Source organism: Urocitellus parryii, chromosome 5, assembly GCF_045843805.1.
Source record: "Urocitellus parryii isolate mUroPar1 chromosome 5, mUroPar1.hap1, whole genome shotgun sequence".
Classification (NCBI taxonomy): domain Eukaryota; kingdom Metazoa; phylum Chordata; class Mammalia; order Rodentia; family Sciuridae; genus Urocitellus; species Urocitellus parryii.
Window position 1 is genome coordinate 63,359,386 of NC_135535.1, and position 16,498 is coordinate 63,375,883.

Genomic DNA, 16,498 nt, shown 5'->3' on the forward strand with positions numbered 1-16,498 from the left:
CTGAGCCTCCTGCCTCCTCACCAGGAGCTGCATCCCTTGCTTATTGGCCCAACATGGTTGGCCTCCTTCCAGAACCAGTTGTATTTGTTTTTTGTCTAAATTCTCCTTGGTTCTTACTTTTCTCAGTGGTGACGTCTTGAGGCAGGCAGGAAGATAATAAATCTTTTTCTTTGCCAACAATAAGCTTTCATCTCCTCTCTCTCTCCTGCCCTTCTGTGTCACACCCTGTGATTTGTTTTGTTTTGTTTTGTTATGACTCGAGTATTTGCATAATTAATGGCCATGGTAGCAGGTAGCAGCCTTGGCTTGTTATGATGCCATCTCCTCCTAACCTGGCTACTGGAATCCCCAGGAGTAAAGAACTCAGGCTCTCCAGCACAGAACACAGCTGCATTGACCTTCAGAAGAAACTAACCGCCCAAGCCAGCAAATTGTGGGAATCCAACTTCTTTCCTAATGTCATGAGATTCAATTTATTCAAGTTTAAGAAAAGTCCTCCTAAGATTCTGTTAGCAGAGGACACAATTGCTGGCCACGGGGAGAGGCTGGGCTCTACCACTGGCTGCTCCACAAATATTCAGAGTCGAAATGGTAGGAAAATAGTTTTATTAAAAGACAGTTTTAAGGAGGATAGAAGAAATTTTTTGTCTCAAAAATCCCATCTTCAGGAGGCTCTAGGATGAGAAAAGCTTTTTTTCAGGTGCTGGGATTGAGCCCAGGGGTAACCTACCGATGAGCTGTATCTCCAGCCCCTTTATTTTTTATTTTGAGACTAAATTGCCCAGGCTGCCTTCAAACTTGCCATCCTCGATAGGAAAGGTAGCAGAATACAACAGTCACTAATATGGCATTATGTAAAAATGTGGATGTGTAACCGGCGTGATTCTGCAAATCTGCATTTGGGGTAAAAATTGGGAGTTCATAACCCACTTGAATCTAATGTATGAAATATGATATGTCAAGAGCTTTGTAATGTTGTGAACAACCAATAAAAAAAAAAAAAAAAAAACTTGCCATCCTCCTATCTTTGTCTCCTAAATTGCCACTGCCCCAGAGGAAAGCTTTCAAAAGAGAAGAGGTGGCAAAGTGAGACAAAAGGCAGAAAATAGACACATGAAGATTTAGTTAGTATGTACTGCAGGGGCCAAAAGAGTGGGTGATCCACAATCTCAGCTTCCTTGGCCACCTGTCAGGCCAGGGGCTTGCAGCCCTCTCAGCCTTTACTCTCAACATGAAGAATTTCTCAATATTAGAGGGGCCCTTAATTTCAGTCTGTTTCAATCCCTCATAAGGCTGTTACATGTACCACTGTGCTGGGTTTTTTTGTTTGTGTTTCTTGGTGGTGAGGATTGAATCCCAGGGTGCTTTACTATTGAACCACATCCCAAGCCCTATTTTATGTTTTATTTAGAGACAGGGTCTCATTGAATTGCTTAATGCCTCACCATTGCTGAGGCTGGCTTTGAACTCGCAATCCTCCTATCTCAACCTCCCAAACCGCTGGGATTACAGGCATGCACCACTATGCCTGGCCCCAGATCTTTCTCTTTTTAAGACAGGGTTTCACTAAATTGCTGAGGCTGGCCTTGAATTTGCAATTCTCCTGTCTCAACCTCCTGAGTCACTGGGATTGCAGGCATGGGCACAGATCACTATACTATTTTTGATTGACACCTTTCTCTCTTTTTTAAAAATATATTTTTTAATTATCAATGGACCTTCATTTTATTTATTTATATGCGGTGCTAAAGATGGAACCCAGGGCCTCACACATGCCAGGCAAGTGCTCTACCACTGAGCCACAACCCCAGTTGATATCTTTCTCTTTTATCACAGGCTCCATTCTTTTGTCAGCCTATATCAGCAAACTGAAGGAGGGGTGGGGGCAGGCCTGACAGGGCTGTTCCTGTCCTGATCATTGGCATCCTGGCATTACTGCTAGGATTTTACCATTGTGCATTGCCTACTATGGTAAAATAGCCTGTTCCCAGCTGTAAGATTTTGAGCAGGAACTATAGAGAAGGGTTGAGGAACTCTGCAGTTCTTAACTGTTTTAACAAAACAATGGCTAGATCTTATGGGTCCATTCCAAAAATGTACACAAAGCTTACAAACTAGCTAATTATGACACTGTTTTTCATGTCCTGGATCTGGCAAAAGCTCAACAGTTTTTCCACATGAATAGCTATCATGAAAGAATAGTGATGTTAATTGTGTGGGAAAGCAGAGGTTACCCTGTAGTGGAAAGTCTTACTGTTACCACCCTCTGTAGAGTGAGCATTGTTTTAAAATAATATTAACTGTCAGCTTGTTCTTGTAACAAATGGAAGAATGCAGTATGTCTGATTTCTTATTACTAAGTAATTTATTTTTAAGTTATTTAAGTATCTTATTCCCCTACACTTATCTTTATCTTCAAGTTCTGGTGGAAGATGTCGAAAAAAATCAAACATCAGTGTGGGACGACCTGTAATATTTTTCATTTATTATTGACAGCAACAGGGAAATTTTTTCTTTTAATTATATTTATTATTTTAATTTGTTCTACTTAGTTGTACATGGTAGCAGAATGCATTTCAATTCATTGTACACAAATGGAGTGCAACATTTCAATTCTCTGGTTGTACATGGTGTAGAGATGCACCATGTGGGCAATCGTATACATGTACCTAGGGTAAGGATGTCCATCTCATTCCACCATCTTTATTACCCCCCATAACCTCCCCCCATCCTCCCCTTTGGCCAATCCAAAGATCCTCCAACCTAGATGCCCATCAATAGATGAATGGATAAAGAAAGTGTGGTATATAACAGGGAACTTTTAAAGCCAGGTAGTGAGTTTTCAAAATGTAAACACTTTGACAAGCAATCCTTGGCTAGCTCTGATCTCGTTTTCCAATAGGTTGGACTGCATGTAATTTGTGTCATTCTATCCATCCTTTGTAGGTGAGAATGTTCGGTATATCATGCTGGATGTGGTGGCACACGCCTCTAATTACAGCAACTCAAGGGGGCTGAGGCAGGAAGATGGCATGTGGGGGCCAACTCAGCAATTTACCAAGACCCTGTCTCAAAATAAAACAGCCACAAAACAAACCAAAACAAAAGGCTGGGAATGTAGCCCAGTGGTAGAGCAGCCCTGGGCTTGATTCCCAGTACTGAAAAAAAAAAAAAAAAAATTCCATATATCATGCCTTTAAGGACTGGACTTTTGGCTGTTTACTAATGAAAACTGTAGATAAGTGGTTATTATTTAGAGTGTATAACCTTATTGCTAGCACCTGCTACAATAATTATATTTTGCTAAAGATCTCAAGACTTGGCCTGGATCCCTAGAGGACTAGTGTCCTTAGGTTGATTCCATTTCCTAGCTTGCTTACAAAAAGTAACTTTAATTCAAAAGAAATTAAAATATCAAAAAAGGTGGGGGGAAGCATTGTTAATACTAAAATAGATTTCAAAGCTAAGTATCTTATAAAGGTAAAGCTCACCTTTAATAATGGCAAAGAGGTCCTTTGGTCAAAAGGACATAACAATGCTAAATGTTCATGCACCTTAAATAGTGCTTCAAAAATATGTGAAAACAGTACATGGCTGTAATTCCAGTGACTCAGGAGTCTGAGATAGGAGGATGGCAAGTTCAAGGCCAGCGTCAGCAACTTAGCGAGGCCTTAAGCAACTTAGACACTGTCTCAAAATTAAAAATAAAAAGGGCTGTGGCTGGGGTTGCAGCTCAGTGGCAGAGCACTTGCCTAACATGTGTGAGGCACTGGGTTTGATCTATCCCTTTCTCAAAATAAATAAATTTTTAAAAGGCTAGGGAAGTAGTCAGTGGTTAAGCGCCCCTTGGTTCAATCCCTTGTATCAAAATAAGTAAATAAATTAATTAATTAATAATTATGATGCAAAAGAAAAACAATAGATATAATTTTCTGTTTATGAGATTGGCCAATATTAAAAAGTGAAAAAACCCAGTATCGGCAGTGGAATGAGGAAATGGGTAACATCGTATAACTGTAAGTTCATATAAGGTCTCTAGAGGGCAGTTTGGTAGTGTGAGCAACTTTTTAATTTAGCTTGCTCAATGTTCCAGTAATTCTGCTGCTAGAAAATTCCCTTAAGAAAAAATATACGGAGCCGGGCACAATGGTACAAGCCTGCAATCCCAGAGGCTTGGGAGGCTCAGACAGGAGAATCATGAGTTCAAAGCCAGCCTCAGAAACTTTGTGAAGTCCTGAGCAATTCGGTGAGACCCTGACTCTATTTTTAAAAAGGGCTGAGAATGTGACTCAGTACTCCTGGGTTCAATCCCTAGTACCACACACACACCAAAAAAAATGTACAGTGAGGTATGTATATGTGAGAATTGTTTCTAAGAACAAATATTGTAAATAATTGAGACATGTAATTAATTATAGAAGATAATACAATATATTATCATGGTCATTAGAAAAGATGAAATATATCTATTTTTTAATTTTTTTGGTTGGGGGGTACAAGGGATTGAACTCAGGGGCACTCGACCACTAAGCCACTTCCCCAGCCCTATTTTGTATTTTATTTAGACAGCGTTTCACTGAATTGCTTAGCGCCTCACCATTGCTGAGACTGGCTTTGAACTCGCGATCCTCCTGCCTCAGCCTCCTGAGCCACTGGGATTATTATTTTTTTTTCAAGTTGTAGATAGACACAATACCTGTATTTTATTTATTTTTATGTGGTGCTGAGGATCAAACCCAGTGCCTCACACATGTGCCTCTACCACTGAGCTACAACTCCAGCCCCTGCTGGGACTATTTTTTAATTGTATTTGTTTATTTTTTTAGATCTATATTTGACATGAAAAGATGTCATACACACTGTTGAAATGTGAAAAACAAAAACAAAAACAGTGTTCCATCTCTCTTAGGGACTCTGCTTTTCGGTTCTCACTTGCTCACTCATCCTGGGGTTAATGTTCCCTCCCTTCCACACCCAGAAGTCCCCAGAACCAGGATAGCAGGATAGGTGAAGAATCCCTGTGGAGAAGACAGACCACAGAGTCTGGTTTCTGGAATTTTTTTTTTTTGTGTGTGTGTGGGGGGGGTGGCTGGGAATTGAACCCAGAGACATTTTATCACTAAGCTACACCCCCAGCCCTTTTTATTTTTTATTTTCAGACAGGGTCTTGCTAAGTTGCTTAGGGCCTTGCTAAATTGCTAAGCTGGCCTGGAACTTGCCATCCTTCTGCCTCAGCCTTCAGAGTCACTGGGATCGCAGGCATGCACCACCATGCCTGGCTTGGTTTCTGAAGCATATTTGCATGCAAATGTTTTGAACTTCTGTCCCCATACAATCAGCCCATTCCCTAATTTGATTTCCATTTTATAGTTGTGAAAACAGGCTCTTCAAATTAAAAGACTTGCCACGTGTCTATCAGAAGTTTCCTCTCCTGGTCTGCTAAAGGAAAGGAGGCCGGCTGTATGCACTCTCAAGAGTGTTCCAGATGTTGCCAGAAGTGGAAGAATTAATGGAATATGGACACATGCACTGGAGAAGGAGCAGAAGTGGCAGAGGTGTTAAGTCAGGGTTTGCGGGGGTGGGGGTGGGGTTTGACATAGAGGAGGTAAACCAGAGTGTCACCTCAGATTCTCAGTCCTTCCTGCAACAAGTTCTTTCTTCTGCAAATACAACACTTCAACAGTGCCTGGCACAAAAGTGAAAATTCAACAAATGATGAATGAATAAATAAACACATGAATGGATAAAAAGGGAGACAAATAATTTATTGTTGTTTTGAGAAGTATATAAAATCAAAAACCAAACCCTTCTCAAATCTTGGTGGCCCCTGTTGCTCTGAGTCCCTCCACATTCACCAAATCTGTAAGGTTCCCTCAAGTCTCCCTAAGTCTATCAAGCCATCAGTTATGAGGGGAACTTGTGCCCAATTCATGGAAGTGGGTATTGAAGAGTCTCCCCCTATGCAGAATCTGTGCTCGGCTGCCTGCAGGGCCATAGACCCAAGTCCCTGCAACTCCTCAGTGAGACCCTACATGCAAGTCCCCTGACTCAGAGCCAGGTATGAGAGTGTAGAGAAGAGCCTCAGTCTCAGACTTTGCAGGTACAGAAGAGCTTGATGGTGTCATCTGGATGGAGCAAGAGTCCTGACCTCTAGGCATGGCAGGACCAAGATCGAGGTGTTAGCAGCCCCCAGAAGGTTGTCTGTACCAGAGAAGGATGGATTGTGAATGAAGTCATTTCTGGTGACCCACCTTGGTGCATCCAAGACATGAGAACCACAGGCCCTGGCCCCTGACTTTGGGTGTTGAATTGAGAACCACTGTGGCTGGCTATTGGGTGTGTCCGCCTGGGGATGGGGAACCAACCGGGTGAGGGTTGTGTTCTCTTACCTGGGGCAGGGGACAGTGCCGTCGTGCATACCATTCCTGGCAGTACAGGCTGACTTGGATGCCCTGGCCCAGAAAGAGTAAGGTCCACATCAACACATTCCACGCGGGGCCCGTGTGCCTGTCATTCATTGTGAAGTTCAGTAGCCCTGGTGTAGGAGAAAAAGTTGTCACTCCAGATCCCTGTGCATTGTCTCCCTGGCTTCCCCCCCCATCCCAGGGTACTGGGAAGTGCTGGGGCAGGAAGGCCTCATTGGGGAAGACCTTGAACCCAGCTTCAGAAATTCTTGGAGATCTCAAGTGACTCATGTGAACCAGGATTACTCAGCTTCCACCTCAATATCCTGGATCTCACACTGAACCTCCAAACCACATTCTAGTTTTTTCCCCTTGTCTCCATCTATGTCCCCTATTCAAATACTCTCCAACCAGAAAACTTCTCCCACATCCCTCGAGACATCCCTGTGGCCTCCCTCCCTGTTCCCAAGTCCCTCCCTAACCCACCCGCAAACCCAGCAGCTTCTAGGATCCCCAGAAGCAGGAGGAAGACTTCCTCTCCAGTGGCACAGAGGCCAAGCTCACCCCCAATGACAAGGAAGAGCATCAGCATGACGGGGTAGAAGAATCCCAGGACAAAGCAGAAGATGTACTCATGCACCACTGCAGAGACCAGGAACACGCCCAGCATGGCTGCCCCTCGGCCCCGGCCACCAAGGAGCTGGCAGAGCAAGAAGGGGAGTGGGGAGTAAGTCTCCCTGCACCCCTCCACTAAGAGCCTCCTTTTAAGGAAGCCAGGAGGGAATGTGGAGTGATGGAAAGAATATGGGATCTGGGGTCCAAAGGGCTTAACATCAGTCTTGTTCAGCAGCATTGAATTAGCTTATTGGGCCTTGGCAGCAATTTTTCAGGATTAACTGTGCTAATGAAATGCATGTGAAAACTCTTGGTAACTGAAAATTGCTCTACGCATGTTCCTTCAAAGGCTAAGAAGGAAAGAAATATCTTGTGGAGAGGGTGAAATTAGGAGTAAAGAAGGAAGGAAGTTAGGTCGTAAGGAAGACTTTCTGCCTATTGGGTTGGGTAGAATGGAGAAAGGTTGTCTCCAGGGCCCTCAGGTTTGATAAGGAGCTGATGGTGCAGCGGGACGGTGGGGGAGGGTGCTCTGGAGAGCCTCTCCTATAGGACATGAAGGGGTCTGCAGGGCCCATACCCACAGCCCATCCTGATACACGTAGCTGTACAGCCAGTCGTGGACCACCACGTTCCAAGTGCGGTAGTAGTTGGAGAAGGATGTTGAGTTCCACCAGTCCTGGGGAGGGAGTGGAGTTCGGTGGGGAAAGGAGATAAGCATCCTAGGCCCCAGCTCCTTCCCACTGCCCCCTCTGCCTATACTCTCTCCCCTATCACCCCAGCTCCCTCCTGCCCTCTTTCCTACCCCACCATCTTAAGAAGATTCCATGGTACCATTCCCATAAAAGCAACTAGCCCTGGATGGTCAGATAGTGGAGGGGACACATCATTCCTACACCTAAAAACTCCATTGCTTATGTGGGAGCTTAATAGCACAGCTAGGTGACACCCAAATGCCATCATCACCCCAACCCTCCCTAACTCTTCCTGCCTCCAGTTTTCAGGTAGCTCAGGTCCAGGACCCACCCTGTAGAACATCCTGTCTCCAAACCGCAGCATCTCTGCAAAAGCATTGAGCCAGCAGTGCAGGAAGGCGAAGAAGATGAGCAGCAACATGAAGATGCCTGGCAGTGAGGACAAGGGCTGCTGTCCAACCAGCCTGGACCTCCAGGCCGCCCTGACCAACAACGAGGGCCCAACTCTTACCAAGCATTCATTAACTGTTCATATATTCATACATTTGTTAATTCACCCATTTTTTCATGAATATGTTCTTGACATCTACTCCATGCCAGATGTTGGAAATACAAAAATGATTTGCCATTCTGGGGATACAGCTCAGTTGGTAGAGTGCTTGCCTCGCATCCACAAGGCCCTGGGTTCAATCCCCAGAACCACCAAAAAAAAAAAAAAAAAAAAAAAGATTCTCAAAGCCTTGGTCTTTGGGAGTTCTCAGAGTAGTTGGAGAGACACAAACAAAGAGACAGACATGTCCAACCATGTATCAAGATCAAATGTAATGGCAGCTAATTATGGTGGCCATGGATGTGCTTGGAAGTGCAGAGCAAGGGGTGGGTCACCATAAATGATGGCTGAAAAAGAAAGGCTTAGCAGGGTGATGTGAGATGTCTGTAGTCCCAGCTATTTGGGAGACTGAGGCAGGAGGATCACTTGAGCCAAGAATCCAAGACCAGCCTGGGTAACATAGTGAGACATCAATCAATAAATAAATAAAATAAAGGAAGACTAGGATCACATAGGAAGGGGCCTTGAGTACCAGGCTAAAGGTTTATTTGTTTGTTTATTTATTTTATGGTGCTGGGGATTAAACCCAGGAATGTGCTACCACTGAGCTATATTCTTAGCCCTTTCTATTTTTATTTTTTATTTTAAGAAAAGGTCTTGCCAAGTTGCTAAGGCCTCAAACTTGTAATCCTCCTGCCTCAGCCTCCTGAGTAGCTGGGATTACAGCGTGGTGTGCCACCAAGCCTGAACAGATCAATGGTTTAAATCTCATGTCAACAATGGGAATCAGGTTTTTTGTCTTGTTTTGTTTTGAAAAGAAAGTCTGAAACAGGGGCTGAGGTTGTGGCTCAAGGTACAACGCTCATCTAGTACGTGTGAGGCACTGTGTTCGATCCTCAGTACCACATAAAAATAAATAAAATAAAGGCATTGTGTCCAACTACAACTAAAAAAAAAGAAAAGAAAAAAAAGAAAATCTGAAACAGGCCTTATTTAGTGCTAGAATAGTGATATTTTTGAAGCAAGGGAGGGTATATACAGAAATTCACCAGGGAATCCATCAGTTCACAGATGGGAGAGGAAAGATTGGGGGGGGTAGGGAGACAGTTGAGGGGGCTGAATGGAGACAATGGCAATGAGCATGGACAGGCGGGAGAGATGTGAGAGGATCTGGCAAAAGCAAAGAGCAAGGCCTTCCCTGCTAAGCCTTCTCCAGGGCCCACCTTCTCCTGCCCACCCTGGATGACTTACCTGGCAGAGTGGCATGCATGATAGAGAGCAGCAGGGCCCGAGTGCTGAAGGGCTCCCGGCTCATGTTGGCAAAGATAGGAACACAGAGGCGGCCCAGGATGAAGCAGGCATAGAGCACACAGCCCAGGGCCTACAGAGAGAGTGGGGACATACACTATGAGGGGGTGCTGGCGCTGGCTCTTTGCCTTGGAATTGAACCTCTGGCCCAGCCTCTCCTCTCTCTTCCCTTGGTACCACCATCTCCCTCCTCCCCAGGTCTCCCCCAGCCACCATGAATCACAGTTGGCCACCCTTCTTTACCATCTTCTGACCTGGGCAAAGTTCTTGGCCACGTAATTCCACCTGACGCTGGGTGTCCTGTAGCAGCAAAAAGAATAATATGCTTCTTGTCCTTTTGTGTCATTTCTTGCTCAGGCCTGTGGCCCTCTCTCTGCAGCTCCCTCAGTTGCTCAGGCCTGGGTGGATTATCCGGAGGGATAGGGGTCTAGAACATTTTAGACTTTTCATAACAATGACATCAAGTGAAGTTATAGCTTGGGTCTCAACATTGGGAGTTTTCTGGGATGTGTAGAATTTTCAGTATGAAAATCAGAACGGAACTGGGAAAACCAGGACAGTTAATCATCCTAGCGTCAATGATAGGTTGCACAAGGAAAAGGGCTAGTCTACCTCCCATTTATTTCCCATCTTTATTATGGGATGCCTCCTGAGCAAGTGGCCAGTGCCCGGGGTGAGAGATGAGTTAAAGGTCAAGGTGCCTGATGGGCCTAGGCACTTGGGGAGGGGTTGCAGGGTCTTACCTGGGGTAAGTCTCCCGGTAGATGAGTGTGGGGCAGAAAAGGAAGTAGAGGTAGCTGGAGAAACTGGGGGCCCAGATGCCCTCACCTGGGGAGGAATGAGAAGGATCAGGAAGGGAAAGGCAGAGAACAGAGGTGAATGGGCTGCTGGGGAAGGGGATGGGATTGGAGAATAGAGAGACACATAGCACAGGGTAGATGGGTGAGAGGCTGGATATGGGGTCCAGATTCAGGCAGGAGGAGTAGTTAGGGGGTCAGGAGCTGAATTTGCTATTTCATACCCCCTCTTTCCCATTCCAGGCACCCCATTTTCTAGCACAGGACCTGCTGTGGCCAGAGCTGCATTTGGCAGCCACAAATTCCCAGGCTCCTTCCCCTTCTATTCTGACTTTCTCATAGAAAGTTCACAACGCCAGGTCTAAACTCCAGAAATCTTGGGTAACAAAGTGTGGTCTCTCAGAGGTGGGGCCTGAGAACTCTAATGACTAAGGCCTTAGAGCCCAGCTGGAGGCCAGAGCTGTGTCTGCTGGCCAAGACCAGCTTGGGAGCGCAGAGTTTTATGAGCATCCTGTAACTGCTGGCTTCCTTCAACCAGCCAAGAAGGCCAAGTTCATGACAAGGTCAGAGAAAGGCCTCACGTCCTCTGGCACGAAGGGTCCCAGGCACAGCCTCTCTCAGGAAGGAGTAACTTTTCATCAGGAGCCTGACCTGGGGTGGAGTAAAAGGGAGGTCAAGTTGCCTTGTGGTTCTGAGCAAATCACTTAACCTCTCTGCTCTCATTTACCACCGAGGCAGACCCCACCCTAGCCTCTCCTGTCCCACTTTACCCCTCCCTCCCAGAAGCCTTCCGTGTTGGACTATCAGATGATCAGACAAAAAGAAAAATATGTCCTCTGAACAGATCAGTCTGCCTCTGTGGTTTGCCCCTTGCCCCTTTAGTTTACTTTTGTTCAGAGCCTGCGGATTCCACAAATCCTCCTAGCTGACTATGCCCCTATTAACTAGCTCCACCTCCTCCAGCACCATCAAACGCCTCCTTCACATGGGCCACGCCCCTCTTCCAGGCTCACCCTCTGCAGAAATGGCCCTGCTTTTGGCTTGTACCCCTTCCCCCTGCACGCTGGGCTTGCCAGCAGCGGGGCTTGTCCTCACCTGCTCAAAGACTAGGATGCAACGCGAGGCTGGCGGGAGCTCATGCTTCAATGCCACGTGGATTGGGAGCACACAGAGCACCGCAGCGTGGGCAGCCAGCAGCACACAGCCCAGGACCGCCCTCAGCATCCAGGCGCCCCCTGTCCTGGGCCTGGCCCACAGTCGCAGGGCCTGGTAGGGCGCCAGCAGAGTGGCCAGGAACATGGGGACCCACGTCACCAGCGCCAGGGGCAGCTGTCCGAAGCTGAAGATCAGCAGATCAAACTCCAGCACCAGCCTTGGGGGAAGGAGAGACTGTAGACAAAAGTGTAGCCCATCCTGATCCCCGTGCTCTTGAGTCAGAGATCTTGGAGGATAAGCTGCCGGGGCTTTTGTTGTTTGTTTGTTGGTGCTGGGGATTGAACCCAGGGCCTTAAACATACTAGGCAAGGGCCCTACACTGAGCTATATCCCCAGCCCTTTTTACTTTTTTAAATTTTGAAACAGGATCTCACTAAATTGCCCAGGCTGACCTTGAACTTGTGATTGCCTTGGCTCAGTCTCCCTCCTGGCTGGGATTACAGGTGTGTGCCACCACAGCAACAGAGGTGCCTTGGGAAGGCTGTGCAAGCCCCATCAGGGAAGGTGATCAAGATGTTTCTGCTGCCTGGCAAATCTAGCCAGGGCATTGCCTCAGGAGACCCAGCCATGGAATGGATTTGATTCTAAATGATTCTTGGAGGCCTTTGTGAATTTTGTGGGGTTCAGTACTCTGTATATCCCAAATGTTATAGTATGAGGTATTTAGAATTCAACTTTGATTTTCACTAGTTTTATTTCTTTAGAGTGTCTGTAGTTGTAGACCCATGCTAAAAGAATGTAAATTGTTCAGTTTGTTGCTTCCCTAGGTTAACAGAACATGGTTTATGAGCTGGGATGTGGCTGGGATGAGGCCCTGGGTTCCATCCTCAGCATGGGAGATGAGGGAAGGGATATGGTTTATAAAGGTGAAAAATGAGAAACAACCTAAATATCTGTTAATAAAGAACTAAATGAACAAAATCTGGAACCTCCATACTCTGGAGTTGCTAAAATCAGTGGATTGACATGGAAAAATCCCTAAGAAATTTGTTCAGTGAAAAAACAAATTGCAAAATAATAGATATAAAACAAGAGTTTATAAAAACTCCCACAACAGGCCTGAGGCTGTGGCTCAGCAGTAGCACACTTGCTTGGCATGTGTGAGGTACTGGGTTCGATTCTCAGCACCGCATATAAATAAATAAAATAAAGGTCTGACAACAACTAAAACTAACTAACTAAATAAATAATAAAACAAACTCCCACAACATACATCTCATTGAAGTGTGTGTGTGTGTGTGTGTGTGTGCGCACGCGCATGCATGAAAAATGCTCAAGAAGGACTATCACTTTACAATAAAAAGTGTATTTGAAGTTTGTTTGTTTGTGTGTATTTGAGGCACAGGGATCTAACTCAGGGAATGCTAGGTGAGCATAATTGGTCCTCTGTCTTTTACTGCTTCTTAAGCCCAAGTTAAGGTGAGGTCAGGGGGAAGGTGGAAGTCTTGAAAATACAGACCCCAGGAATTTGCAGCACTCTGAGGCTCATCATCAGAATAGGGAGGGGATGCTCTGTGGAAAAAACAACCAAGACATTGCACATTGGGGCTGGGGATGTGGCTCAAGTGGTAGCGCGCTCGCCTGGCATGCGTGCGGCCCGGGTTCGATCCTCAGCACCACATACAGACAAAGATGCTGTGTCCGCCAAATACTGAAAAATAAATATTAAAGTTCTCTCTCTCTCTCCCTCTTTCTCACTCTCTCTCACTCTTTCTTTTAAAAAAAAAAAAAAAGACATTGCACATGTCTGTCTTCCCCACAAGATCAGCAATGGCTCATGGGAGCCAGTAGGTACTCCATGATGATGACGGTTACTTGAACAGACCTACTTGGAAAGGAGTGTTTGAGGGTACATGTATAAGCACACACCTACATCTGCCTCCAGGCAAGATTACTATTGAGAAGCTGCGTGCAGTGGCCACACCTGTAATCCCAGTAGCTCAGAAGGCTGAGGTAGCAGGATCACGAGTTCAAAGCCAGGGCTGGGGATGTGGCTCAGTGGTTAAGTGCCCCTGAGTTCAATCCCTGATATCCCCCAAAAGAAAGAAAGAGAAAACAGTGGGGGCATGGTATCCCCAGAATGTCTGGCCCCGGGAAGAGAGCTCAAGGGCCATCCAAGGCCAGGGAGGGCAGGAGTATAAAAGTGTTTTATGTGAGAAGTTTGCTGGTGAATGTCCTCAATCAGAGCATATGCCCTTTGGGGTCAGGGGCACATGGAGTACTGGGAGCTAGAGGGTCTGATCTGATTGATGTGCCTATCCCAGGCAGGAGGGGGGCCTACCTGCCCTCATCAATGAAGTCGATGGCCAGGGTGCTAATGATGAAGACACACAGGCCGGCGATAAACATGTGGTAGATGGTACGGAAATGCTGCACCTCCATCAGCTCACTGGAGAGACAGGGACCTAAGGTCAGTATGGGACAGCCCTCGGGGTCATATGGACTAGATCAAGTACTGTACACAGAAGGACATGGGGTCTACTGATCCAGAACTTCCAGCTAAGTTCTGAGATATGGCTGAGACTTCTCATCCAGATCTCCTTTCTTCTACAAGCACATCCAGGGCAAACAGTGGGAACTGAGCCTTAGAAACCCTCTCCGATTCTCCCCACAAGCCACCTAGAGCCTAGGAATAAGAAACAAGGTATCCTTGATCCCCAGTTGAAGCTCTTTCTTTTCCTCCTGTTCCTATCTCCCCCTGACTTACTCAAGCAAGGATTTGCGGACGACGAAAACTTTCCGTCTCCCAAAGGATGGCTTCTGGGTCCTGAATTAAAACAGCTGGTTAGGGTCAGGCTCCAGAGGAAGAAGGCAGTGGGCAGAGGACAGCTTCATGCAGAAGGTCAGTTCGTGTGAGCCCAGGGTAGTATCAGGTGAAGATCAGGATCAGGGCAGAGCAAGGCCCAGAAGGTGGAGGTTAGTATCAGGGAGTCAGGGCAATGGGGGAGAAGTGGGGAGCCTGAGGTCAAGGCCATGCCAAAGCTGGCAAAAGGTACACGTTTGTGGCTCAGGGTCCTTCTGAGCACCCTGCAGTCATTCCCCAGTTTTCTGGATCCTCAGACTCACTTGCTTAAGGGAGCTGGGTAAGGGGAGGGCAGAGGTCTGTCTTGTGGCGGGTGGGATTGTATGGCCTCCCATATGGCCCGATCCAGCAGCTCCACCAGCTTTTCCTGTGCTTGCTCCAACAATTGCATCTTCACTGCCTACAGGACAAAAGTCCACTGTTCCTCCAGCCAGCCAGATTTCTTTTCACTTACCAGACATTTACCTAGCTTCTCTCTATGCCAAGTGATAGGGGTAGAAAGATGACAAGCCATGCCCAGAGATTCCCCAGCCATTTGCCTCCTGGCTTCCTGTGACATCAGTGAAAATCAAGAATGACCTCAGAGCTGGGCGGGGTAGCACACTCCTGTAATCCCAGTGGCTCAGGAGGCTGAGGCAGGAGGATCACGAGTTCAGAGCCAGCCTCAACAATGGTGAGGCACTAAGCAACTCCATGAGACCTTGTCTCTAAATAAAATACAAAATAGGCCTGGGTTGTGGCTCAGTGACTGAGTGCCCCTGAGTTCAATCCCTGGTATCCCCCTTTCTCCCAAAAAAGGGAATGACCAGAGGAGCAATGCTCCTCCCACTTCCTGGGTCTGAATTTCTATCAGGTCGTTTCCAATCCTTATTTGCTTACCTCTGACCTCTAACCTCACTAACACTCTATATGCTGACTTTTGTCCCATCTCGAGAACCTGTTTTTCAAAGTCTGCCATCTTAACCCTTAATTCCAACCTAATGTTTGTTGTTTGCAGTACTGGGGATTAAACACAGGGGCACTCTACCACTAAGCCCTTTTAAGTTTTTAAGACAGAGTCTCACTAAGTTGCCCAGCTGGCCTCAAACTTGTAATCCTCCTGTCTCAGCCTCCCAAGTCACTGAGACTACAGGTGTGAGTCACTGTGCTGGGCTCTAATCTGAACTTTGCACTTGAGAACAAATCATCTTTATTACCAAGCCAGTCCTCACCCTTCCTTGCCTCCTGCCACCCCAAGGACCTGTCCATCTTGACCCCAGGTCTCTGAGGTCCCTCACCTCCATATGTCGGGTCCATTGCACCAAGTCTGGGGCTCTGTGCGTCTCAGTGTTTCCTAGGAGGAGGGGGTCAAAGGGAACACTCAAGGGGGAGGAGTTAGGGTTCTGTAGACCCAGGGGTATGCTTTGTACAGGAAACACCTCTGTAGCTTAGCAGCCTCCCCTCTTCCCAATCAGTCAATATCTAGTATCTCTGGTGGGGCAAGTAGAAGAGGAAGTTATTTTTGTAGATGAAGAGGCCATTGGCAAGAGGGATATGATGACATTATTGGAAACAGGGGCCCCAGGGAATACGAAGCTATTCCATTACCCTCTCTGGTTAAAGGGTCAGAAAGATAAGAGAAGACCACCTTTCTGAATGGCCCTTTTCTCCTCCACATCTAGGCTGAGCCGTGTGGGGCAGACACCAGCATCTGCCTTCCCTTCCTCCCAGTACAAGGGGAAGGGTTGAAGTTAGCCGGTAGGAGGCCCCGCTCAACAGTGCATCCCCAGCCCTGAGCTTTGTGCCCTCCCTGAGGGTGGCTCACCTTCTCCAGAGGGTCGCTCCTCCGGTTCCCCTCCCAGCCCTTCTCTCCTCCGCAAATGAGTCCCCATTGGTTCCATATGCCAGTCTGAGTGGGCAGCAAGTGGCTGTGGCCTGTGCTCCCTCCTTTCCTTCACAGCCAGCCTGCCGAGCTCTTGTCCCACTCAGCTCAGCTGGCAGCTCCAGAGGCTAAAGTCCTTTCAGGTGGAGGGGACCTCCAGGACACAGTAGGTTATCTCAAGACAGGGCTTCTCAGAGCCAGTTCTGCCCTGCTGGCTGTCACCGAGAGGGCCTCATCCCCCCAACGCCACCAC

At 46.9% G+C, this 16,498-nt stretch overlaps 1 protein-coding gene across 1 annotated transcript; it reads right to left on the reverse strand.

The window, feature by feature from the left end:
* Positions 1-5,885: 5,885 nt before the first annotated feature.
* Positions 5,886-15,722, reverse strand: Soat2 (sterol O-acyltransferase 2). The gene is made up of 14 exons (XM_026398788.2): positions 15,662-15,722; positions 14,648-14,784; positions 14,289-14,348; positions 13,863-13,970; positions 11,462-11,738; positions 10,948-11,017; positions 10,313-10,397; positions 9,824-9,869; positions 9,513-9,642; positions 8,043-8,140; positions 7,597-7,695; positions 6,969-7,104; positions 6,390-6,535; positions 5,886-6,201 (listed from the first exon to the last, which is right to left on the reverse strand). The coding sequence occupies exons 1-14, from the start codon at positions 15,665-15,667 to the stop codon at positions 6,151-6,153; spliced, it is 1,449 nt and encodes a 482-aa protein (XP_026254573.2). The 5' UTR covers positions 15,668-15,722; the 3' UTR covers positions 5,886-6,150.
* Between the last annotated feature and the right edge of the window lie 776 nt (positions 15,723-16,498).

Bases quoted from the DNA above. Each gene is read 5' to 3' on its own strand.
- Soat2 (XM_026398788.2), bottom strand. The intron at 13,971-14,288 runs GTAAGTCAGGGG...CTGTCTCTCCAG, and splicing joins GTCCGCAAATCCTTGCTTGA to TGAGCTGATGGAGGTGCAGC. The intron at 8,141-9,512 runs GTAAGTCATCCA...CCTCACTGCCAG, and splicing joins CATGCATGCCACTCTGCCAG to GCATCTTCATGTTGCTGCTC.